The 28,000-nt window shown below is 34.5% G+C and overlaps 1 protein-coding gene and 1 long non-coding RNA gene across 2 annotated transcripts in view; one reads left to right on the forward strand and one right to left on the reverse strand.

Moving 5' to 3' along the window:
- The window catches only part of LOC133200049 (uncharacterized), a 127,492-nt gene that overhangs the window by 41,583 nt on the left and 57,909 nt on the right, over window positions 1–28,000 (reverse strand). The window lies entirely within an intron of this gene.
- On the forward strand, window positions 59–27,996 carry LOC133199788 (uncharacterized). The gene is made up of 7 exons (XM_061335626.1): window positions 59–389; window positions 25,528–25,584; window positions 26,189–26,296; window positions 26,328–26,638; window positions 26,960–27,175; window positions 27,278–27,429; window positions 27,903–27,996. The coding sequence occupies exons 1-7, from the start codon at window positions 59–61 to the stop codon at window positions 27,994–27,996; spliced, it is 1,269 nt and encodes a 422-aa protein (XP_061191610.1).

Genomic DNA, 28,000 nt, shown 5'->3' on the forward strand with positions numbered 1-28,000 from the left:
GCGATCTTTATAAGGAGAAGAGACTAAAATTTATCATCATTCTTTATAAAACAAGAAAATGGATGACTATGGGAGCAGTGAGGATATTCTATGCAATGATGAGATAAACTTTAGACACTTTTTAAAGGACGGAGCAATTGTCAAAAAACGCATTGATAAGTATATAGCAGAAAATGGAGATTGCCGGTCCTGTGACTTTTGTAAAAAGCAATATTCTCTGAGAACGAAATTTGTACACGAGAACCATTGTCTGGTGAAACTGGCCAAGGAATCAAAAATGGATCCGCTGAAGATGGCAACCTTTTGCTTGCGGGCATGTGATCTTGAAGACGTGTCTTTGGAGGAACCAATGGAGTTCTCAGAAGTCCTGAAAACTATCATGGCCGAACGTGTACCGTACAAGGTTACTAGTGTTTAGGGACGTGTCTGTAGATGCCTGCAGACTAATACGGAGGCGACATGAGCTAGTGCAGCTACCTGCTAATCATGCGCCTGATTTGCACTGGCAATACCATAATTTCCTTCAAAATTCCAAACGAAAAACACAATTTAGTGAAAAAAGACAAGGTAAACTTTAAGACCCTAATAAAATTTTCGCAAATTTCTTCAATATTTTGAAGCCGGTACATACGGCGAGATTTGTAATATTATGCAAGTAGTATATTTGTATTATTATACTTTCCTGTATCCATGCTTATATATGTCTTATTAGATTGTTAATAGACTTAAGGTATTTTCTACGTGTTTCCCTCGCAATATTTTTCTCTCTCTCTCTCAATAATGGAAAACGAGGTTCCGTCAGCAGTATCTGTTATACTATTATGCACTGCATTAAAACTGAAAAGACCATCACAATGGAAACAACGGCGGAACACTCGTACATGTACTTTGTGCACATAATGCATCGCTAGACGAGGTGCAAAGAGAAGACCCCAGAAGTTATAAAAACTTCTTTAGAATAGATTTTGCAGCATTTGAGCAACTTTTATAATCACATGTAGTTACTACTTTTGATCTCTCTCCCATAAAACATATGTTAACTGCTAAAGTCGACCATTATTTACCTTGTGCCTTTTTTTGTTATGATAAAAATAGGATGACCCAATGTGAGTACTTTTGATTGGTTTAAAAATGAAAGGTAACTTAAGATTTGTATAAGAAATAGAGCATTGGCCTATTCTTAATACAGTTTTTATAAGATTCGACAAATCTTATGATTCACTGTATTAAAAGTCTATACATAGTAAAATTTTGTACTTAAATACATATCCGTGTGTACAGCCCTCGATTGACAGACACAATGAAAGCATATCGAACAGTGGAATGTCACGTGAGTAAAGTGATTAATAATATCAAACGATTGACACTCGGTGAACTGCTAATTTAGTAGCTAACTCGACCGAAGTTTGGAGAATTTCTCAAAAAATTACATATGAGTCGCAAATTGTCCATCATTGCCCTTTGGATATGTGTAGGTTTACATCAAAATACACATTCTGTGCAAATGAGGCGAATGGACAAGTTTCGGCTCGATGTAAACAATGTCGTTGAAAACTGGTATGCATATGAATAACAATAGAAATGTGACAAAATTGCTAGACCCCCGTCGCAAAAACCAGTGTCGCTCGGCATTATTTAATATTTCCATGCGATATGATATATCAAATCCTGCTCTTAAGATATTGTTTAATAATTCCGATTCAAAAAGTTTATATATTTCGGAAATTTATTTTTGGCAGAACACCGGGACCAAACTCTCATAGCTTAAGTGCACTGATCCTTTACTTACCTTGTCATTGGTCATTTGCAGAATTATTTTGTTAAAAAAACATTCTGATTGTACACACAAGTACTCTGAAGTTGACATTTAAAAGATGCTTGAGTTTCTGATTGACATTATCTATGTGGTTTTTGGAGACCAGGTCTTTCAACAATCGATTGGAATTCCCATAGGTACCAATTGCGCCCCGTTATTAGCAGACCTTTTTTTGTATTCATATAAAGCAGAATTTGTCCAAATCATACGTGAAAAGAAGAAAACACTTGCTGTGACCTTGAACTCGACATTTAGATATATCGACGACGTATTAATTGTCAATTAACAATGGTTATTTCCATTCTTATGTCGATACGATATATCCAGGTGAGCTTGAGATAAAAGATACCACAGAGTCTGACACATCTGTTTCATATTTGGATATTATACTTGAAAGGACGTTAATGGTAATCTAACAACCAAGCTTTATGATAAAGGTGATGACTAACTTTTCAATCGTCAATTTCCCTTTGTTATGTAGGAATATACATTCATCACCTGCATACGGGGTTTATATCTCTCAGTTGATTCGATTCACAAGAGCATGATCTACGTATGTACAATTTGTAAAAACGAGGTAAATTATTGACAAACAAGTTGATGAAACAAGAATATCAGCAGTCTCGTTTAAAGCCATCATTTCGTAAGATGACCTTGTCTGCAAATACAATTTATCATTGAGTCAAATGCTGACTGACGTTTTTCATACTAATTGTTAGGCCATTATTTACACACTGAATTGTCGACGGATTTTTCCGTTGTTTCCCGATCATGACAAGGAGCACACGGGGAGTGTGACCGGTCGGTAGGAGATGCTCACTCCTCCATGGCACCTGATCCCACCTCTAAATTGTGAGGTCCATGTTTGCTCTGCTCCAAATTTGTATCGTTTAATTGGACTTTCGAGATTGAATACTGTTCGTTATCTTCATATTTCATGCTAAAGCAATGTTTGGTAATGGTGATAGAGTGTAGATAGTATTGACTAACACATGCAAGTTTCTACGTACTATTTTGTTGATCCCCGAACCTTTTTATTTTATTTTATTTTATTTAAATTTTATTTATTTATTTATTGGTTCTTGTATGATTATTTACCATTCCATGGATCCTTTACAATGCTGTATTACAGTCATTCTACAAAAAATAGCCAATCAAATTTTTTTTATATCCCTTACAAATTTACCGTTGTAATACTCTAACTGTTAATTTATAGACCTATAAATTTTCGACGAGTAAGACCAATATGCTCTGGGGATCGTGCTGGTGTAATTTTTGAATGTTGTGTTTTATACTAATTGTCAGGTTATTATACACTGAACTGTCTACGAATTTTTCCGGTTTTTTCGACCATGGCAAGGAGCACACTGCGGGTGTGACCGGTCGGCAGGGGATGCTCACTCCTCCATGGCACCTGATCCCACCTCTGATGTTTTAGAGGTCCATGTTTGCTCTGCTCCTATTTTGTAATGTTGAATGGACTTTTGAGCTTGAATACTGTTCGATATCTCCATATATTTCATTGAATTCTGTTTTAAAACTTGCAGTGGTAGTGGAGTCTTCACATGAATAGCACTTATATCAAAACCGCCCTCTTTCAGCCTTCTCAGCATATTGGCTGCCACGTCAGATTCCATTGCCTTACTTGATCCTATTGAAAATATAAAAAAGCAATATAAAGATTGCTTACACAAATGTTTACTTAATCTCAAAATCAATTTTTTAAATAATGCTATGCCGTGTAATAAATGTTCTAATAAAAGGCATTAAAAATATAAACTATGAAGAATGATGGAGAGAAAAGGTACGCAACACTTTATGCCCTAGCTATTTCTATGTGGGGCATAAATATACATAGGCCATAATGGTCACCTGAGTATATTTAAACCCAAAACAGAGAAGGTTTTCCCTGATTGGCTGAAATGAGATATTTTCAGTATACTTCAATATTAAGAATGAAATTGTTTTTCTGGAAGTGTTAGGATGCGTGTGAATCAGACCCGTCCCAAAACTCGTAGTTTTAATAATTTGTAAATAAAATAAAGGTACGAAACACGCTTTTGTAATTAATTTTTCCATTTCAAATGCCATCACATAAGTCATGATATTATACAAAAAATACTGAAAAATATATTAACTTCGAAACTGTGTCCAAGCCGCTTTAATACTCAGGAGCAAAGAATCACAATTGGTGGTGATGATGACAACTATCCTCCCTGCATGGCTTACCTTTCCTGCACGACAATAATGGTATCACTCTACAAGTATCAAGAGGTTCCTCCACTCCACAGTTGATTAGGTTACCATCAGCATAATATGAAAAATCTACCAAAGAGAAATAACTTGCATGCATGCAAACAAAATGGTAATAGTATGGTTTTTTAAAATTATTTTGCAGTTATGTTTCACAAATTTCAACCTGTAACCAAAAAAGGAAGTCTTGCATCAACTTACCTTGTCAACTGCCTCACTTCTGCTGTTAAGTCTCTTGCTCAATGTTGTTAGTTTCCAAGCAACACCAACTTCGTGCGGAAATATTGCAAACATATCTCTTCTAAATTCAAAATTTCTCTTCTAAAGGAAAAGGGTACGCCCTAATTTGTTTCTGTACATGTTATTATTGCAGTGTGTACATTTATTTTTTTGTTTATTGACCAAGTTAGAGGAATATTTATTTGTAAATCTCAACCTTTACTGTCTTTTTCTCCATCCAGAAAATGCCCAAAACACCTTTGGAAGTTGCATCTGATTAAGATAAGATAATGAGAAAGATAGAAGGTCTGTAGTAACATGATAATGTTGTTATCGTGATAGTCTGAAAAAAAAAATAAATATACTGCATCAGTACTGTTCATGGGACACCTGCAAGAATTCCAGACATAGAGGAATATACATAAAGAGCTTTAGCAAGTTCTGGTCCAATCCTACTGATGCTCGGTGAAGAGTTGTTCAGGAAATGATGTAGTTTTTAGGTCACCTGGGTCACTCAGGTGACCTATTGCTATCTGTTTTCGTCCGTCGTTGTTAACATTTGAACATTTTCAACTTCTTCTCTGAAACCGCTGAACCAATTTCAGCCAATTTTTGCATATGGCATCTATGTGTGAAGGGGAACAAAATTTCTGAATTTCATGGTCCCTGCCCCCCTGGGGCCTGAGGGGTGGGGCTAAAACCATCAAAATTAATGCAATCTTTAAAAATCTTCTTCTTTACTCCTGGACATCAAGCAGTCAAACTGTTGACACGATTGTAATAAGCATTGAGCCCTCTACCAAAATTGTGAAATTCATGGCCCCAGGATCAGGGGTTCTGGTGCTAGGGTGGGGCTTTATAGATCGTATAGTGAAAGTGCATTATTTCTTTGAAAATCTTCTTCTCTACTCCTGCGTATTATTTAAACAAATTAGATACAGAGTTATGATCAGCAAGGGTGACTTTACCACAATTGTGAAATTCATGGCCCAGGGATCAGGGGTTCTGGTGCTGGGGGGGGGGGGGGGGTATATAGATCATATAGTGAAAGTGCATTATTTCTTTAAAAATCTTCTTCTCTACTCCTTGGTATTATCGAAACAAATTAAATACATAGTTATAATAAGCAAGAGTGACTCTACCAAAATTGTGAAATTCATAGCCCCAGGGTAAGGGATTCTGGTGGGGGGGGGGGGCTATATAGATCATATAGTGAAAGTGCATTATTTCTTTGAAAATCTTCTTCTCTACTCCTGGGTATTATTTAAACAAATTAAATACATAGTTATGATAAGCAAGAGTGACTCTACCAAAATTGTGAATTTCATGGCCCCAGGGTCAGGGGTTCTGATGTTAGGGCGGGGCTCTATTTATTATATAGTGAAAATGCATTAATGCTTTAAAAATCTTCTTCTCTGCTTCTGGGTATTATTTAAACAAATTAAGTACATTGTTATGATAAGCAAGGACACCTCTTCCAAAATTGTGAAATTCATGGCCCCAGGGACAGGGGTTCTGGTGCTAGGGTGGGGCTATATAGCTCCTACAGTGAAGGTGAATTATTTCTTTGAAAAATCTTCTTCTCTGCCCCTGAGTACTATTTAAACAAACTAAGAACATTGTTATGATACGCAAGGATGCCTCTTCTAAAATTGTGAATTTCATGGCCCCAGGGTCAAGGGTTCTGGTCAAAAGGGGGGGGGGGGGGCTATATTGATTATATAGTGAAAAATCAAAATTTCTTTGAAAATATTCTTTTCTGCTTCTGGTTAAAAAGCAAAGAAGCTAAGTATATAGTTATGATGAGCAAGAGTGCTTCTTCCAAAGTAGTGAATTGCATGACCCCTGGGTCAGATGTGCTGGTATAAGGGTGGGGCTGTTGATAATGTAGTGAAAATGCATTAATTCTATTAAATAATCCTGTCTGCTCCTTAATGTTAAGCAGTTAAACAAAGTGATTACTTATGATGAGCAAACTTGAAAATTCTGGTCCCAGGGTGAGAGGCTCTGCTGTTTCTCGGTGGTGAAAGGGGGGGGGGGGGGCTCTGTTGATAATATAGTGAATCTGTAGTGAAAATGCATTATTTCTTTAAAAATCTTCTCAGCACTTGGGCATATCAGAGGCAAAAAGTGTAAAAGTTGTAATAAGGAAGGGTATTTTTACCAGATGTTTGAACATCTGGACCATTTGGTCAAGTGTTCTGGTCCTAGCCAGGGCTCAATTAATTTGCATTCTACTGAGAGGAGTTATTCCCCATTGCGGTTTACTTTTGATAATTAATCACTGTAAATAATGTACTTGAAAAAATAATAGAATAAGAGAATTATGCAAGAATTTTTATTGTATAATACAAAAAGTATTTTCATAGTTTTAATGATCATGTGGACTTGTAAGTAATAGATAAATAAAAATGAGACAAAAATAACTTGTCTGATTAAATGTTCATCAAAGACCAAGAGAGGCCAATGTAAGAGATTACAACAAGGAATTAAAATAGTACAAAAGCACTGATAGTTTGTTAATATACTGTATGGTGATAGTGATAAATGGGGAACAGATTAGAACCTAATTTATGAACTGTTAATGAACAGTAGACTAATTATTTTGTTGATCCTGATCACCCTATTTTTCTTGCTTTTGGGCAACAAAGCTTCACCTTTCATTTCATTTTAATACTCTATGGATCCTCTAAATTGTTGTATTGTACTCAGGTGACCGTTAAGGCCCTTGGGCCTCTTGTTTTTTTTTCATTTTTGTTGGTGCCACAACCTGTAGGAATGTTTGACAGACAGCCTTTATCGATATGTTTCTTTAGATTAGAACATGTTTTAAGAGCACATGAATTTAATACCAGTCTATCGGATTTGTATTTAACGTCTTTCCACTTTCACACGGAATTCTGAAAAGCTGCAGAAATCTGATTGGTACGTGTAGATGGCGTTTCCATTTTCCAGTTCTTATCTTATCCCCCTTATGACGGAAAACAAGTCGCAGATCTTTTAGAATAGATGAATGAAAGTCGCCGCTTGAATTCGGTGTGTTTTGAAATTCTCTGGACAGCATGAAACAAGTCCAACTTGATCTCAACATTAAGATTTTTGAACTTTATTTTTCTAGTAGCAACAATCGATATTTGGGAATGAAGTAGACTTCACAAATTCATATCTAAGCACTTGTCCATATTTATTCAGTATCATAAATAAGGAATCATTCTGTGTTGTCCATAAGTCTGTTGCAGGGTGTATGAATCCTATATTCACAGATATCTTAAATGTATGATCACAGGATAACACGTGGGCTTCTAACCTGGAGAACGAATTATCTTAAAACATTTTCCCTTCGTTGTAGTGGTGTAAGAAAATGTCCTGAAGGTAGTCGTTGCTTGGATGGGGGTTGTATTCCTTTAAATAATCTTAAATATGAGGGAAATTTTCGTGGAGATGTTTCCTTTTCCTTTCTAAAATTATTCCAGCTCTCCGTTTCTAAGCAAAGTTTCCGTTGTGAGGATGACATCACTTGTCATTTGCTTTTCAAAATCCCAGAAATTTACTCATGACATTATTCTGATATAAAAAAAACAAACACTTTTTCAACAATGACAAGGAGATTGAGGGGTAGGCTGGATTTCCCTGCGGCGTGATTCAATTGGCGGTGCCATCCTTCAAGGTCGGTGTTGGTACGCTCTGCCAACAGGAAAAAAAAAGATTTTGTCAGTTCGTGTTTCAAAGAGATGAAACACGTAAATTTTGTACCTAAATAAAAGTGAATTGCTGTTTTATCCAGGTAAGTTTTTTTTCTGTAACGGAAGGAGGGGGGGGGGGCATTAACACTGAAAATGTATTCACTAGAGGCTGCAGATTCAATGCTGTAAAGGGTCATCATCAGTGGTGTCTCCCTAAAATTGTAACAAAGTTGTATTATAGTATTCATAGCAAACCTATTGTATCATAAAATTCAATCCCATTAAATGTTTGGCAATTAAATTTTTTCTTGTATATGATGGCATTGATACATTATATATCACAAATTACATATAAACAAGCGAGTACCTCATCAGTAGGATGGATCCCTGTAGGATCAGGATGGTCTGTATGGTCCATGCTGCTATCGTGTCGTGTTTCCACAGTGAACAAAAAGTGATTTCAATGTATATGTAGAACTCAATGAAAAGAAAGTAGTGTCTTTAGCCTGTGTTTAAGTCATTTTGTCAGCAAAAAAATTTATTTATATCCTGAAAACAGATCACTTCACATATAAATAATACCAGACCTCTTTACTTTACTCTTACGATTTCGCCGTATTTTGTACGGATTATGATACGTCTCACGTTCTGTTATTATAAAAATACGGAAATCCGTTCGTTTGGATTTAAGCAGTTAGTTTTCGTTTTGATCTGTCTCAATTTGACGCTTTTTATTCGCTAAAAGAGAGAAAGATTTCAAACACTTAAGTGACGCCGGTTGCAAAAAACGCGGTGGTATGCATTCTTTGTACATGATATTGAATTGTTTTGTTAAACCATGTTTTTCTTTGTTATTTGGTTATCAGAAATGTAGTTGTTCTCTAGCAGTATATGTAAAATCAATGGAAAGTGAAATGCCACATCTCGGTGAAAATCTAATAAGAAATACCAAGAGACAACAATATTGGTAAACAGGCCTATAATCTATACTTATAAATTAATAAATTTTGCAAACAAACTCCGAAACGGGTGCACCAGAGTTCTTACTTGCTCCTCTAACAATACACTAGATAAAAGATGATGTCCGTAAACTATATTTAGATTTCACTGGCATACTAAGTATCATACATAAAATTAAAAGTCTACTTCTATTTTCTATAAACGGCCATGAAATAGCAAAAAGGTGAGTACGATGGCGTTTCCGACTGGCGGATCTAAGTTACTGGCAATTTTTAATGAAACTGACAACAAACAATCCTTTATTTATTTCATAAAACGTCGTGACTGAATTATTCAATCAAAACTTGATTTAAATGATATAAAAGAAATAAGTTGTGATAACCGATTAAAAAAGGAAATGTGCAAATTATTTTCGTCATTCACCGATCTTAATATTGACGGAAGCTTCTACAACACCATATAGCATCGAGCCCGATGTTTTAAAAAAAACGAGGCGCTTATAGCTGCACAACATAAAAAAAAGCTTTTGTGTGATTGGTCATTGAAATGATAAAACTATAAGTTGTGAATATATTTACATATCGAAAGACTTTTACAAATATATACATGTGTAGTAGGTTTTCCTAATAAATTTATCGGTAAAATTTGTATATATTCCTTGCTGAGAGCATCGTGGCAACGAACCCGAAGTACAATTTGTACTTCGTAATAAACTTGCTTACATGTAAAGAGAAAATTAATGAATAAGGTGTTGTTAAAAAATAATTACAGTAAAATTTTGTGCTTTAATCAATACATTTCATTTTTTTTTTCTGAAAATAGTCTTTTATGTCAAATACTCGGCCTATTCATAGGGCGTTAGAAGTCAATTTTCCAAAGGTACTTGAGTATTGCTTTATAAAAATGTATGTACCTTATTGATATGTAAAAAAAGTACATTATTTAGATATCTGTAAGGTACAAACGTATTTATTAACCAAGACCCAAGTACCTATGAATTTTACCCCCTCCCCTCCCCCAAATCAATTTATCATTAAAATATGCATATTCACTGCTTTTATCCTTGACGGAATTGAAATAAGAGCATCTGAAGTACAATATCTATAACATAGTACAATAGGTTTCACAATAACACAATAAACGTCAATTAATGAAAAATTTTGTTAATTTTCAAGATTTTACAAAGGGAGTGGGGTGGGTGTGGTGACGTACATCTACTTTATGAAAAATTTGGACAAAATATTTCTTCCTGCTATAAGCTTGTAGGCTGTCAGAAGAAACTACAAAATATTTTCCGTCGGTAGTAGTATAGATCCAATTCCCCGCGCTTGCGCGGGATATTATCTAGTACATATAAAAAAAAGACATCAGAATGTAAGCAGATCACTTCGCATCGTGAAATTTAACATCACACCCTGAATTTTCATTTCACTAATACACATGTTGCTTGGTCATCAAGCTCAGTCCTACGAAGGAAGTGTCCAACACTTTTCTTTTCCAAAATCGTACTTCTCCCAAACCTTCTCCAATTTCTTCTGTACAGTTGTAGTGGATTTTTTACTTACGTTTTTGCAGATTTTGTCGCTGTGGACTTTAACCTTTACCAGACCTGACACTTGAAGAAGGAGAGGGCAGAGAACATAGAACCCACATCCTGGAGGATAAGTATCCAGCCTTCCCATTGATCCGATGATGCCAGCCTGAAAATACTAATGGAAATGAGTAAATGAAAAATAATAAAACAACCTAAAGGACAGTTCTGTATATTTAGCTTGCTCTGGTATTAAAGCAATAAAATATTTAAGGGAGTATGGAACTGACGATTTTGAATCCAACGCACAACTCCGAATGACGTAAACGAATCTAATGTCGTTCAACTCTTTTGTAGATTTTGGAATAATTTACAATGTCATTAATTTTAAAGATATACATGTACTTGATATAAAATTATATTAAATGTGACTAAAATATCATTGGATTCAAACTAAAAACAAATCGAGGTAATTCTACGACTTATCTTGCTTTTCGTAGTCGACAAAACCCTTGAAAAGGTACGGCACATGGAAAATAAATAATGATGATTGTTTGATTAATTTCTTATTAAAAATTCTAAAGATTATCTCTTTCATTTCAATTCATAAACATATAATACACACTTTGTTTTAACGGTGCATGTGGTATTTTTTAAAACGACTCTCAAGATGATCTCTTTTAAAGTTCGCAAGTGGGGCCTCTCCCGAATCTACCAGATTCTTCTACCTGGCACCAACCGGCTTCCGTAGTTTTGTGTATAAAATTTGTTTTTTTAAATAAATAAATACTTGAATTAATAATTTTTTTTCTTTATATTTATTTCAGCTTTCACATTTATATCAAATAAGCATATATCTTCACTCATGTGCATATTAAGAATACCATATACAGAGTACATTTACATACATAGATATACATTTACACACATACACTTATGTGAAAATTGGTTTAATAAGCATGATAAGCAAGAAGAAAAAGAAATAAGAAATAGAGGAAAAGGAGGGAGTAAGTAAAAAATAAATAAATAAATATAATAAAGAAGGGGGCATAGTATTTTTTTTACATTAAGGTGGTAATGAGCAACATTCATTCCTTAAAAAAATTTATATATATATATATACATATAAATTACAACATTTCACATATTCTCTGCCAGTTCTTTTCAAACTCTGTATATTTACATTGTTTCAATAGTAAAAATTTCTCAATCAAGATTCTTTCCACAATAATTGTTTTTAGAGTCATTGTACTTAAAAGTGGATGGTTTTAATATTTACTTGAAACAAGAGGCCCAAGGGCCTTATAGGTCACCTGCGTATCATGCAACAACTTCGCCACAATGGATTCATGTTTTAAACTAGAGGCCATGAAATTCACCATTTCGAAAGAGGCACACTTGCTCATCATAATTTTACATTTAGTAAGCTTAATTAATACCCAGAAAGAGAGCAGAGGATTATCAAAGAATTAATGCATTTTCACTATGTAATCATTAGAGCCCTGCCATAACACCAGAACCATGATGCAGGGCCATAAAATTCACAATTTTGGAAGAGGCATCCTTACATATCATAACAATACTCTTAGTTCATCAGCTTAATACCCAGGAGGAAAGAAGAAGATTTTCAAAGAATTATTGCATTTTTACTATGTAATCATTAGAGCCCCACCCTAACACCAGAACCCCTGACCCAGGGGCCGTGAAATTCATAATTTTGGAAGAGGCACCTTTACTCATCATAACTATGCATCAGTTTGTTTGTTAAATACCCAGGATCAAAGAAAAAGATTTTTAGAGAAATAATGCATTATCGCTATATATTCAACAGAGCCCCACCCTAACACCAGAACCCCTGACCTAGGGGCCATGAATTTCACAATTTTGGAGCAGGCACCCTTACACATCATAACTATACTCTTAGTTCATCGGCTTATTACCCAGGAGAAAAGGAGAAGATTGTCAAAGAGTTATTGCATTTTTACTATGTAATCATTAGAGCCCCGCCCTAAAACCAGAACCCCTGACCAGGGGGCCATGAAATTCACAATATAGGAATAGGCACCCTTATTCATCATAACTATGCCTTCAGTTTGTTTGCCCTGGATCAGAGAAGATTTTTAAAAGAAATAATGCATTTTCACTATACATGTATATTCAACAGAACGCTGCCCTTACACCAGAACCCCTGGCCCTGGGGCTATGAAATTCACAATTTTGGAAGAGGCACCTTTCATCATCATAACTATGTATTTATTTTGTTTTCATAATATCCAAGAGCACAGAAGAAGCTTTTTAAAGAAATAATCACTATATATTCAACAGAGCCCCACCCTAACATCAGAACCCCTGACCCTTGGGCCATGAAATTCACAATTTTGGAAGAGGCACTCTTTCTCATCATAACTATGTACTTAGTTCATCGGCTTAATACCCAGGAGCAGAGGAGAAGATTTTTGAATAATTAATGCATTTTCCCTATATAATCATTAGATACCCGCCCTAACACCAGAACCCCTGACCCAGGGGCCATGAAATTCACAATTTTAGAAGAGACACCTTTCCTCATCATAACTATGCATATTGTTTGTTTCCTTAATACCCAAGAGCAATACCCAAGAATAATGCTTTTCACTACATATTCAACAGAGCCCCACCCTAGCACCAGAACCCCTGACCCTGGGGCCATAAATTTCACAATTAAGGTAAAGGGCTCAATGCTTATTACATTCATGCCAACAGTTTGCCTGCTTGATGCCCAGGAGTAAAGAAGAAGATTTTTAAAGATTGCATTAATTCTGATGGTTTTAGCCCCACCCCTCAGGCCCCAGGAGGGTATGGGTCATGAATTTCACGATTTTTACTCCCCTTCACATATAGATGCTATGTGCCAAATTTGGTTGAAATTGGTTTAGTGGTTCCAGAGAAGAAGCTGAAAATGTTCAAATGTTAACGGACGACGCACGCCGACGGACGAAAACAGATAGCAATAGGTCACCTGAGTAAACTCAGGTGACCTAAAAATATAATTTTTAATTATCAGAGTAATTAAATTTTGCACTTTATGTGTATCCCTGTTCTTATATTTACCAAAATAATATTGTTGTTCTGTCAAAAACTACAGATATGTTAAATTAGACAGAAACCACTCTTTAATATCATTCCAAAGCTCTTTTACTAAATAACATTCAACAAAAAGATGATCAATTGACTCAATGTCATTCTTACAGAAACTGCAAGCTGGGGACTCCTTTATCTTAAGTTTAAAAAGATATGAATTTGTTGGAACTATTCTATGTAAAATTTGAAATTGTAACCACTGAAGTTTTGATTCTTGTGTAACTTTAAATGGGAGTTCAAAAATTTTACTCCATTCAGGCAAAGTGAATAAATATCCATCTTCATTCCATTTTAAAATTGAAGTACTTGTTTCTTTCCTTCTATTTATAAGAATGTTATACATATCTTTACATCCTTTCAGCTAAAACAGAAGTGAGCACTAACTATATTTTGTCAACTCTTTTTCTCTGAATGGTTCTGCTCCGTTTGATTTTCAGTTTATTAAACTCAAATACATATTAGAATGGAACAGGTCATTAATTAGCAAAAAGACGATCAACTTTTTCTTATACACAACATGTGTACAGTAGGAAGAATTCACATATTTTAAATAATAATTTTCACACTAATCCCCACAAATTAATCAAATCGTTTTCGCCATTGATTAACAACCTAAGATTTATGGGCAAATAGATAGGGCGCTAAGTTAAGTTGGGGAGGGTCAAGAATATGAAAGAAAATTAACCTTTCAGCAATTCATGAGCTCTTTTGGAATGTCATTAGTTTTATGTAAGCAGAAACAGCCATCCTCATTACGTCCATGTGATTCCAGGCTAACGAACTTCACGTTGTGAGGATAACACACAGGAACAAATTACGGTTAACAAGATCAAACAGTTATGAATCGTTTTCTTCAAAAATTGCAAATTACAAGTTGTGGATACACATATTTTTTACCCCGCGTTTATCAGTTTGATAATTATCTAGTAATTTTTTTTTTCATTTCCCCCATACTCTCTCTCATTTTCCCTTTTTAGCTCTTCTGAGCCAAAGGCTCAAAGAGCTAATGCTATGGCAATTGTGCAGTATGCGTAAACTTTTTAGAATATGGGCCATAACTCAAGAACCTCTTGGCCAATTATTGTTAAATTTGTCACAGGGTATCCTTGGCCCAAGGGCTCCCTTTTATACTAAAACTAGGGTTGTGACCCTTAAACAAGGGGAGATAATAAGGAAAATAGAAACAAAAGTACTGGTTGCTAAAAAGTCTTCTCAAGGACCACTGGGCAGATTATCACCAAACTTACCCAAAAAGATTAGGATATGTTGTAGGTTAAAATTTGCACGGGGATTTACCCTGGGGCAAAGGGCGTGGTCTCAAGGTCACTTCAAAGTTGACCAAAAATTATATTTTATTAAAATGTTGATATTTTGCTTACTATAAGGACTAGGATTATCAAATCTTGTCAGTTGATGCATCTAAGGACCTCATATCATGTTGATTCAAACGTAGGTCACGGTGACCTACTTTTTAAATTTTGCGGCAAATTCTTTTTCAAAATGATTTAGAGGCATATTTTGAACAATTTAAGGCCGATGTTCATCAAACTCTGTCAGTTGATGTATCTTGGGTCCTCGAAGTACGTCTACTAAAATGTAGGTCACCTTGATCTACTTTTTGAACTTTATCGCTAATCTTTTTCAAAACAATTAGGGTCATTCGAATACCGAGAGATTTAGAATCATTAAATCTTGTAAGATGATGCATCTTGTGGTCATAAAACATATTTATTAAAAAGTAGGTCACAGTGACCTACGTTTTGAACTTTGCAGGCATTCGATTTCAAAGCGTGTTAGAGGCATAATTTTGACATTTTAAGGCCTATGATCATAAAACTTTGTAAGTTGATGCATCTTGGGTCCTCAAAAAAGGTCAACTGAAAAGTAGGTCACCGTGACCTTCTTTTCAATTTATACGACTATAATTAAATATTTCAGGTACTAATCATCAAACTTTGTCAGTCGATGTATCTTGGGTCCTCGGAGTACAACAACTGAAAAGTAGGTCACCGTGACCTACTTTTGAAAATTAATGGTTTTAATTTAGGGATGTCAATTTTATTCGGACAGCTTAGTCGAATAGCCGGAGGCTTTAGTCGAACGATAGTCGAATATTCGTTGAAATTTAAATTAATTTAGAATGTCATTTTCACTATTTGTCTTTTATAGACTAGTTGTACAATATTTATACTACGCTATCACCATTATACAACGAATCTCTGAATCGTAAACATTTACGTTGTACAATAAATACATCTACATGTATCCAAGTATTTGATTTCAAATATAATATTTAAATATAAATATAATATTATATGCAGAGTTCTGTTTACCTTATAAATGACGGCAGTCGACTGTAAACTTTTTCTGCCACCATATGACTTTCCGTTCTTTGTCGGAATTATTTTTTCACAGTTACAACACTGACAATTACTTGATTCCATCTTGGTTAACTACATTTTCGCGCCGATTGTCAACAATGTTTTGATTTTTCAGTGCGCTTTCCAAATATGGAAACGCTCCACCCCTTCCGCTGAACGAGATCTCACGATAATAAAAACATAGCTTTTTATCGGTTATGCATAAAATTATTTTGCACCATTACGGAGATGCTGTGGAAATGTAGCCCTCTTCAGAAAATATCCGAATAAAAAAAATCGGAGAGGGCTACATTATTGCAGCTAATATATGCATATTTATAGCTCTTAGTTGGCACTTGCCATGTTGTTCAATAGAAATAGACTAAGTAGAAGAAAAATAATCATGGTAAAGATTTAAATTCTTGCACCATCCATTAGTTGCATTCACTGTTAATATATACTTTTCTTCAAAATTGGCATATTCTCTGACCACACAAATTGACTAGTTTTTAGCTCACCTGAGCTTTAAGTGAGCTCTTTGATCACATTTTGTCTGTAGTCCGTCTGTCCGTCCATCTGTAAACTTTCACAATTTGGACTTCTCTAGAACCTCTTGGCCAACTTCAACTAAACCTGCCAAAAAGCATTCTTGGGTGAAGGGGATTCAAGTTTCTTCAAATGAAGGGACATGCCCTCATACAAGGGGAGATAATTAGAAAATAGTGAAAATTTGGTGACATGTTTTAAAAGTATTCTTCTCAAGAACCACTTATGACAAACTTGCTTTACATAATGTAGATTCAAGTATGTTCAAATCATGATCCCCGGGGGTAGGGTGGGCCACTATGGGGATTAAAGTTTTACATAGGAATATATCATTAAAAAATTTTCTTCTCTAGAACATTAAAACCATGTTCAATCATATTGTTTTGGTAGCATCCTCGTGTTGTGTAGATTCAAGTTTCTTCAAATCATAACCATTGGGAGTAGGGTGGGGCCACAATGGAGGATCAAAATTTTACATAAGAAAATATAGGAAAAAATCTTTAAAAATCTTCTTCTCAAGAATAGCAAAGCCATGTTTTGTCATTTGAAATGGAAACATCCTAAGGTAGTGTAATTCAAGTTTGTTCAAAAACTGGGAGATAAGATGGGCCACAATGAAGAATCAAAATTTTACATAGGAATATATAGGAAAACATCTTCTCCTCAAGAACAACAAAGCCATGTTAAGTCATCAAGTCATTCAAATTTTTACAAAGGAATATGTAGGGAAAAAGCTTTTTAAAAAAAATATGCTTAAGAACAACAAAGCAATTTGTTATTTTGATATGGAAACATCTTTGAGATAATATTCATGCCCCCTTCCCCTATAAACTTTTCAATACTGAACTTGTTTGTACTTTTTCCGATGTGCTCAGGTGAGCGATGTGGCCCATGGGCTTCTTGTTTGCTGGAGTAACCGTCTTTGTTTCTTTGGACCATTTAAATTTGTGCAGATAAAGCCAATAAAGATTCATAAGAGGAATGAAAATGATAACATATGTTTTTACATTGTACACTGTTGCATATCAAATTTACTGCCTATTTCATTCTAAATGATTACCAATTCGATTATTCGCAGATTATCTGTAGATTACAGCTAACCCATGCTGCTGATTAGTCAATTTTGATTTTAAACAAATTTGGCAACACTTTTGCTTCAAAAGTATAAAATTTAAGACGCAGGGTTAACTTCTAATATTTTCAAATATCAGAAACATAGTTTGAAATTCTGATGTCAAACACTTTTAAGGAAGAGTTAACTAACCTCTGCTGCCAGATGTACACACACGCTACATGCGACACACAGTCAAAGTATTTTCAGCTGACAAGACTTTTATTTATAGATTGAAGGAAAACTTCACTGCCTCACGTGTGCATAGTAATTACGTACTTGCATTTGAACTTGTTACTAGGTGGATGCTTAACATATTAAATTAAAATTACAAAAGAATAAAAAGAAAAATAATCACAGATGACAATTACTATTGTGCATTGCAAATTAAAAAAAAGAAAGAAAATTATTTATAGAATGTTACTGCAGTTAAATGTGGGTAATGTAATGCATTGTCCTGACACTGAGGTTATACATGTTATACACAGATAATTAAAATTCTGCTTTTCCTGTGTTTTAAAATACTTTTTAAATGTATTTAATAATTTCCTGCAAAACAATATTTCTGAACTTAATCCTATATCACTTCAACCATTATGGGACTGTATACCAATTAAAAAATAAAGAAATACCCAAATTCATGTGTTCAAAAAATTCACAAAATATTAAAATCATTCTAGGAGATAAAATATTATACATGAAAAGTGTGAATGCTTTTGCTCTATTTTAGAGACTGATCAACTTCTCTGATGTTGTCATGGCTGCATTAGTCATCTTGAATAAAACTTTCTAAATTTCTTTTCTCAGTGAGGCCAATACCATCTATATTCAAGAAATGATTTTAAGAGTACCAACAGATGTCATGGATGTGATATTCCCTCTTTGTTCCTTTGTTGATGGAACAAAGATTCTTGGAAAGAGAGCAGGGTCCACACTTAAATCTGTGTTAGTTGGAATTGAGAACATAATACACATATCTCATAAATGCTATAATGTTTTTAGCTCACATGAGCTAACAGCTCAAGTGACCTTTTCTGATCACAATTAGAACTACTAAATATTAGAAGTAGTTGTCATTCCTCTAAAGTAAAACAATATATGATAAAAGTTATTTCTTTTACAGCACCAGGGTGACATGAAAGACCAGTAGAGAGGGGAATCCAAAGTAGGACTCCTGCTGCAGTTATCTTCTACATGGAAATTAATGAAAACATGAACATAGCACTCACAAGATCATTGCGAATTTAGTGTTTCTGCAACACCTTTACATTTTTTTTTTGTCTTTTTTCATTTTTTATATTCCCTTAAAGGAAGTTTAGGAGAGTTGTATTGAAATTACCATGTCTATCTGTCTGTAGATGAGATTTTGTCCAAACCTTTTCTCATAGACTATTGTAAGGATCTGTCGTAAAATTTGTACACTTTTTCACCATGTGTAGATATACACGACTATTTTTATCATGATCGGATAATTTTTTTGGCATTTCATTTTCTGGTATTTCATTCATTTTTATTTTTATGAAGTGATTTTGTTCGGACCTGTAATCAGAGACTATTTCTTAGATTTGACTGAAAATTTGTGTACTCGTTATTCACCATATGAAAATATGCTCCTGCAATTTCCATCATTATATGAGTAATTTCTCTCATTTTACAGGTGTGTTTTCTTTTTTATTTTTAGTGGCTTAATCATTTTGGCTTTCTGAAGGTTTAAGACTTAGAATCTACAACTGGCTGTTGTTACATCTGTACAAAAATGTGCACTACAGCTAAAAAACTACTCATTAACACTAAAAATAAAATCAGTGATAAAAAAGGTTTTTGATAAATACTCCCAACAAATCCAAAAGTCATACATTAAAAATATTGCATTAACATTACATAGCTTTTTCTTTAATCATATAAATCCAGGAATTTATCAGTACCCTATCAGGGCCGAAATTCGGCCCCATTCCCAATTGAAAATGAGTGCAGTTTTTTCCCAATTTGGCAGTATTTTTCCCAATTGGTGAACAATGCTTTTATATTTAATTATCTTAGAAAAACACAAAGCAAAATTGTCAGATTGTCTGTAATTTTTATTTATTTAACTCATTTAGTAAAGCTACAGTCATAACACGTTTAAAAACACTGTAAAAACATCGCCAAATTTTAATCCGAATTTCCTCCGTTTTTCCTGAAAATAATTATATTGTGTGATTTTATAGATTTATTAAGTTATTTCCACCTACTCAATTGATCTACGAGTGAATGGTAAGGACTGTAGGCATTACTTCAAATAGAAAAATATTTTTTCAATGCATTAATACATATTAAAAGAGGACTTTGAGAAAATGTGTACTTAGTATAATTTTTTGCAGGAGGTTTATAATCTCCAGAAACAAATTCTGTAATGACCTAAATTGGAATCTCATACACACATGTACTACCCTAAATTGTATAAATACTTTATACTCATTTTACTTTTATTAGTTTATTATTCATAACTGATCTAGCTTGTATGATGAAGTTGGATGCTATTTTATTGTCTGTTTGATTGCCAAAATTAGAGTTCATGCTGAAATGTTAAATTAATTACACCTGAACACATGATTTAAGCAACATTTTTAATTTTTCCCAATTTCATCAAATAGCCGATAATTTTTTCCCAATTCCTCAAAAATGGCGTTTCCCAAAATAGGCTGATAAATCCCTGAAATCTTTGTAACAAATTAAAGGAAAAAATTCTTTGTTTTCAACAGAATGATATAGATATGCCTTTTCTATTCTACATAGTGCTTATAAACCAATAAGCATAAATCCATTCATCCTTTGGGAGTAATGAGTGGACATGCATTCAGTCAAAGGATTAATGAGTTCAATTTGGAAAGCTGTTAGGTCATCTCTGATCAAGCAGGTGTTACTTATCTCTCCTGGGTATTGGGCAGAAAAAAGTAAAGATCTCTGCTCTTTAAATTTTTGAATTATACTTTATAGCCTATCAAAGTACATAGTTACTGGCTCAATCTAATAAAAAACAAAACAATGTAATTATCAGTATTGGTGCCTTATTAGGGAGCACCATAGTTTCATTCATTAAAAAAAATATAATAAGCAATTGTATTTTCAGCAAATTGTGAACACCACTTAGATCCACAAAACATTCTCTGAAAAACCCATCGGGAGGTATGTGTCCCTTTTATACAGTTCTACTTCCTCTTGCGCCTCATTTTACTGTACAATGATTTAACCTGGCATAAATTCGGTACGGTTTACATTGTTCATCACAAGTCTTTTTTTTTTCTTTTTTATTTTGAAATGATGCCAATTTTATCCTTTCTAAATACAAACAGTATAATTTCTGATTTAATTAAAAATGCAGTTTGAGCTTGCACCTGAAGTCAAACCGTAGACATCAGACCTCACACATAACGCCTTTTTGTTATCTGTCCAATTTATTTTGTTTGACACAACGCTACAGTATCACTTTCAAAAAAGGCATTATTGGAACAATATTTCAATTTATAATTTGATAATACAATGATTATTTCCAGCCACTAATAAAAGTGATGATCCATGTACTACACGTTTATAGTATTCTGTCCAACCATCCTATACAGTGTTGTTCTAAAGTTATCAAAATAACATCTGAATTAGAAAAAAACTTGAAAGTATTCCTTTGTTGTGTCTTATTTAGTCAAATATACTTCAAGGAACTTGCAGGCTATGCAATTAATTGTCATGTATTATTGAGATTTAAATGGCTTAAGGTTTAAGATTTTACGAAATCCTGGCTTAAACAATTGCACCCCATAAATCACTTCCAGACATTTGGCGTGGAAATGGTTATGGTACATGTATATAAATTGCTATGCATGCACATGTATCTTACTTTGCAAAATAGTGTCCATAACCGTGATGTTAATTACATTCTATTCTACAATTACTGCCAAGATCAAAGAAATGCTGCTTGCATTATTCTCCACTTAATTAATCACGAACGTCTTCAAAAAAAAATTATCAGATCAGAAACGCCACTTGCATGGCCAGAAAAGCTGATCTTTGTGTGGAAGCATCCTTGGGTAGTGTGGATTGTTTTAATTCTTAAGATCACTACTCCAGGTAGTAGGGCAAGGTCACAATAAGGAATCCAAATTTTGCATTGAAATAGCTGGAAAAAAATCTCAAGAAACTTATGTGGAAGCATCCTAAGGGTAGTGTAGATTACAAATTGTAAATATATGACCCCCAGCGGTGAACGGAACCACAATAGGGAATCCGAATTTTGCATTAAATTATATATTCAGAAAATCTTTTAAATCTTTTAAAAACTTCTCAAGAACCATTCGGCCAGAAATGCTAAAACTTGTGTGAAAAATTAGTGTAGATTCTAAATTGTTAAACTCATGACCCTGGTGGTAGAATGGAGTCAAAATAGGTATTACGCGGGGGAAAGTCTGATGACGAACAGCAGGCCCAAAGTTACTTAGCTTATCGTTGTAGCTTATGTGCCTCTTGTTTTCAGTTGTAAATGATATTTCTCTCTTTGAAGACATGTGGAAGTTGTTGCCGATTTTTTAAAGTTTTTTTTATTACTGATAAAATAGAAAATATCTTTTATAATGATGGCCTTTGTAAAAAGACTGGAGCATGAATACAAACCAAAAATAACGTATTTAATGCGATGATGTAGCATATCGCTCTACAGATAAGTCCGTCGGAAGACCACTTTTTCCCTAGCAACAAGAAACGCATCTAATTATTATGTCGCCCCGAACGAAGTCAGGCGACATATTGCTATTGTACACCTAAAAAGCTTGTCCGGGGATTTTCTCGCAGATGGCTGGGACAGTCTTCCCGAAACTTTCCAAAAAAGAGGATCGCTAGTTGTACTTGTGCAGTGCAGACTTTCAGTGTCAAAATGGCTACCGTTGCCACGGAAACTTGCGAAAAGTGAGGAATTTTGTCCGGGAGTGTTCTCTCTGGTCCCTTGAACATTCATTATGAAATTTATAGAAATGATGATCATTAATTGTACTTGTGTGATTCTCATTTAAAATTTTCAAATTGTCAATTGTTGCCATGGAAACAGAGGAAAAATGAAAATTCTCTCAGTAACTGCTCAGGTAATCATTTTGAAACTTTAATGGATGATTCCTTGCATTGTGTCAAAGTGATTTCTTTTTTATAAAAAAAAAATGGAATTGGCCGCACACAGTTACCATAGAAACAAAACAGGAAAAAAGTATTATGCTCACATAGGTGGCTTGGACTATCTTGATGAAACTTTACAGAAATGAAATTATAATTAGAAACTCTAGGTGTACAAACAACATTCAAATTTTTCTAAATTCTTACTGTTGCCATGGAAACGGACGAAAAGTGAAAATTCTTTAAATTCTGTTTTTCTCAGTAACTACGCAAGCAATATTTTGGAAACTTTAAAGGTTTATTCCTTCTATTGGATCAAATTGTTTTCCGCAAAAAAAAAAAAAAAAATTGGAGCAGGTCCATCGCTTCAGCCACCGGCACGAAGTCGTATTTGGTTTACCTTAGTTTTGTACACGAGCGTTCTCATAATAGCTGGCTTTCAAAATCTTCATGAAACTACAGAAATAATAATCACCAACCTAGTTGTGCATGGGATATTTTATTTTTTCAAAGTTTGTTGCTGACACCAGGTAAGGAACAATGATTTAAGAAAAGTCGCGGTCACGTGACCATTATATGCTAATAGAAGTTTCTTTTAATCAAAGAACTGAAAGGATTGATACGAGTTGATGATTTTTCCAAGCTTAGCTAATGGGTATTTCTTTAGTGATGAAGAAACAGAAATTTAAATTTCCATTTGATTTCTGAAGTCAATTTCATGACATGATGCAATGTGTTTTAACATCCAATTAACAGATAATACTTTATGAAATTATAAGAAAACGATATTTCTTTCTTTTTACAGTATAATTATACAAGTTATACATTTTTTGAGCATTGCTACCTTATTTTAAGAAATGAAATGAACTTGCACAACTATCATAAAATATATTAAAACCACAATTTTTGACATTCCTTATAGTGTATGCAGCAAGCACGTTTTTGATAAGTGTCGTTTTTCTCTAATAATTTTTTTTCCTGAGTAATGTTTTATTTTCACATGCAGTTTTCAAATAAAATTCTGTTTATTAGTAAATGTAAAGTCAAAAAAGTTATTGTACATTTTTACTACCCTCCCCCTTACACACACACGCGCGGGCGCCTTACCCAGAATAACAACAACATAAAATATTTCTCTTAACCCGAAATCAACCTATGATAGACTATTAGTCAACGGATATACTTCTGGTCATATCTCTAGATCTCCCTTGAATCAGAAATGATGATATAAATATTTTAAGAATGATTAAGAGTTGACAAGGTTGTGCATTTTAAAATTCACTAAGTTCTGTGGTTGAATTAGCTATACCAGTTTAGCTTATTCTGCTACTCAAAGCACCTTGATTAACTATTTTAATCATACTGTTTTCTGAAATGTGAAGTTTTTTCAACATGGATACAAGTCGTACCTTTTCAGCTTCTGAAAACAATGCATGAAAAAAAACTGCTTTTCAAATACTGTAACTCTATCCAAGTACTTGTGATCATCAGTTTTTAGCTCACTTGAGTTTTTCTGGTTTTCTGATCACATTTTGTTTGTCATCCATCTCTGCGCCTGTAAACTGTAAACGGGGTCTACTGTGAAAAATGTAAGAGGAGTTCAGGGAATCAGGGGCTTTTTGCATAAAAAACGTCATTTTTCGACCCTCATTTGACCCCCAGGGTGAAAATGAAAATTCCAAAACCTTACTGCACATCTACATGACACCACCAACCATCTCCCAAAAGATGATTAGGCTACTATGTAAAATGTAGGAGGAGTTTGAGAAAGAAGAGTGTGACTGACGGACGGACGGACGAACGGATCTCGCTGGAAATAACGAAATTAAAAAATGTATGAAATAAAATTCCTGCGTGGTATGCAGATCAGATTCATTTGCGATTTACAAAGAAGGGGGGGGGGGATGCAGTCTGAAATCACAACTACAGTGTACACTTTTATGAACACAGAAGTGCATTTGCGTTGGTTAGCTGGTCAATTTCAAATTTCAAACAGAAACCCTTGTCCAAGGCTTTGTGCAATCAGATATTTTTCAGGAGTAAAAAAAGCGACGTTATTATTTATTTTCATTTTGATATTATGCTGACACGTGTACATAAGTTATTTCAGAAGTTATAAGTAATTGATTTTGACGAACAGTCATTTTAATATATGGTTAGCAATTTTTAAATCAAAAAATATTTTAATCTTCATTAATTGTCAATTTAAATCAGGTGTTGATGAATTCAATCAATTACGAGTCAAAACACAAAGGGATCTGAAAACTGCAGTAAAAACACTGGTATTTGCGTCTTTATAATTGGATCATTTAAATAGATCCGCTTGAGGCCATTTGTTGGGTGACACACGCCGTTATCTCTAATTAGGGAGAAGTTTAATTATTATTGGAAAAAAAAAAATTAGAGAATGAAGTTATTATTCTGTGAATTCTTCTTTAGATTGTTTACACAAGGATATACATATAAGATATACATGTTTATATATGTACGTGCTTAATATAATGTAGTACCTTAAGTTTATTATACCCTCATTCTTTTAATGCAATTTCATTCTTAAATGCACGTTAAGTATGGGGTGACAAATTTCCCTGGAAATTTGTGACCACATTCATGGCGTAATTTAATCCAACACAGAAAGCTACTGAATAATTGACCAGAAAATTTACACATTAAGACATCCCTAGTATAAACACACCATGTTTCCAAAATTCAGAGTAAACATACTATGCAGCACTGATACTTTACCAGAAGCATGTTTTATACAAACTTTTAACTAATTTTGTTTAAAATTATTACAGAGCTTGATAATGATGCAGATGATGATGATGACCCATTTGAGTTGAAAAGTAAAAAAGGTAAGTACCTCTGTCAGTGAATGTTGACCGTTCACGGTAGCTCAGTCGGTAGAGCGTTCGCTCCGTGATCGGGAGGTCGTGAGTTCGAATCTCGGCCGCGACTGACCTAAGTCGATAAAAAATGGGTAGCAACTGTTCCTTCGCCATGCGCTCGGCACTTTGAAGTGAAAGTTGCGGGTCCTTCGGATGAGACCTTAAAAACCGAGGCCCCGTGTCACGGCAGGTGTTGGCACGATAAAGATCCCTCACTGCTCAATGGCCCTGAGTGCCGAGTAAAGGTCAAAATTTGAAGCCCTTCACCGGTATATGGTGACGTCTCTATATGAGTGAAAAATTCTCGAATGAGACGTAAAACAATACACAATCAATCAATCAATCAGTGAATGTTTTTAAAGTCAAATGGTTTACCAATACAAACAAAAATCACAATGAATTCTCTTCTGCATGCAGTACAGACAGCAATTTAGAATTGTAATTTTTGCATCATATCTTGCATAGCCTATTATAAGTATTTGTTAATATATTCAGATTTGTAGGAAAACTCTTACACAACTTGTAAGCTAAACCCTTAGTTCCAATAAATTCTTGTTTGCATAAATTACAGAGAACCGTCTGGAGGTGGAAACTGATGAGAATCCTGTTACAGCACATGAGTATGTTCCACAGAACAACGAGGACCTTGTTGCATCATATCTTGCAAAGTCTAGCACAGGTATTTGTTACTATACTCTGAATTGTATGAGAACTCTTGCACAACTGTGCAGTGGCCGATGAAGCAACAGCCATAAAATGCACGATATATGACAACACAAAATTCGCAAGATTCATGGAGGGGAGTTCTGTCATTCTAAGAAATTTCATCAAAAAAGTGGATTCTATTGCAGTCACCACAACCACTAAGCTATTTCCTTGCAATGATGTGAATGTGCCTCAAGACATCAGCAACAGAGCACGAATCCTACTGAACCTTCCATCTGCTCCCACAAAGCCAGTGAGTGAGGCTCTGAACTCCCCTCCAAGAGTCAGAGTGTCCATTAAGGGGAGAATCATGCAGGCAAGTCTAATTGACTTATTCATTCAGCTCCTTCTCATTTCAGAAGACTGAGGTGTCTCTAAATAATGTTTCCTTGCTCTCTCCCAACTCAGGGGATTTATACTCTGTCCAACAAGGGAAATCAACTAAAATATCTTTTAAAGATGGCCTTACTTTGTTCATAACATTTCACTTTCTTCAAATTTATAGGTTAAACTAATCAAAAAATGTTATGTGGAAATCAAGTATGACATATTTCTATACTATTACAAATACATATTTCACAATTTCTATATCACCCTCATCAAAAATAAAACTTCAATAACTTTCCCATTAATGTAGGAGGAAGCCACAAGAGAGGTGTTTGTAAAGGAGGAAAGAGTAAAAGTCAAGAACATCTATATTGAAGACTCCACCAGCAAATGCAAAGTTGCACTATGGCACAACTTTGCAGAAAAGGACATTCGTCCTGGAGACTATGTCCAGATCACAGATGTTGTGACCAACACATTCAGAAATGAAGTGTCCCTCACCACCACTGCAAAAAGCAAAATCACTGTAAGTTTACATTCAGTCTTAACACGTCACTTCCTCGTAATGCCTAAATATCTATACTTTTATACAAAATATGAAATACAAACAGATGTTTTTATGTTTAAGAAGACAGATTGCCCTGCGGAGGTTAAGATATATCAGGCAATTTCTGGGTATTTGGATGGAGATGACGTTACCTTCCTACTGCAGGATGACAGTATTCTCAGCATACCCTATGAATTGGTGGAAGTTGCACTGCCAGACGTAAAGAAAAATGACCTTGACAGGGGCGTAGCTTCCATTGTGGCAATGAGGCAACTGCCTCACTAGATTTTTCACCACCACCATCCCTTCCCATAATCAACAATACGTTGCAGATTATATGTAAAATTAATGGCATTTCTTTTAACATTTTAAGCAGTTCTATAATGTTGAAGTTTTAAAGAAATAAAAGTTTAATAAGATGCGCTTTCACCTTTAAATGCTTCAAAAGTTTTAGTAAACATATTCATTAACTCTTTTACATTCTTTTACAATATGTAGTATCATGCTGAAGTCTTGAATAAAGAAACCAGTACAACAAATGAAATTTTATTGCATTTTAAAAACCCCAACTCCATTTCTGTCGGAGTCCCCCCCCCCTTCCCATGACACCACCCGGAACCTGCTGGGGGCTTAAGGCGGCCCCAGACCTCTTGCTGCTACATGTATGGTTTTGCCTCACTAGAATTTAAAGTCAAGCTACGCCCCTGCTTGAAAGCCACATTCTCGGAAAGTGCAAACCAACAGTTTCTTTGAGATGTACTTCAAAGGGCAGCAAGTTTACAAGTGTTGAAATAATGTAAAACA

Source organism: Saccostrea echinata, unplaced genomic scaffold, assembly GCF_033153115.1.
Source record: "Saccostrea echinata isolate AGI-Se365-2 ecotype Australia unplaced genomic scaffold, CSIRO_AGI_Sech_v1 ptg000036l, whole genome shotgun sequence".
In the NCBI taxonomy this organism is placed as follows: Eukaryota; Metazoa; Mollusca; class Bivalvia; order Ostreida; family Ostreidae; genus Saccostrea; species Saccostrea echinata.

Bases quoted from the DNA above. Each gene is read 5' to 3' on its own strand.
- LOC133199788 (XM_061335626.1), top strand. From the start codon at position 59: ATGGATGACTATGGGAGCAGTGAGGATATTCTATGCAATGATGAGATA. The intron at 390-25,527 runs GTGTACCGTACA...AAATTATTACAG, and splicing joins GAAAACTATCATGGCCGAAC to AGCTTGATAATGATGCAGAT. The intron at 27,176-27,277 runs GTAAGTTTACAT...TTTATGTTTAAG, and splicing joins CTGCAAAAAGCAAAATCACT to AAGACAGATTGCCCTGCGGA.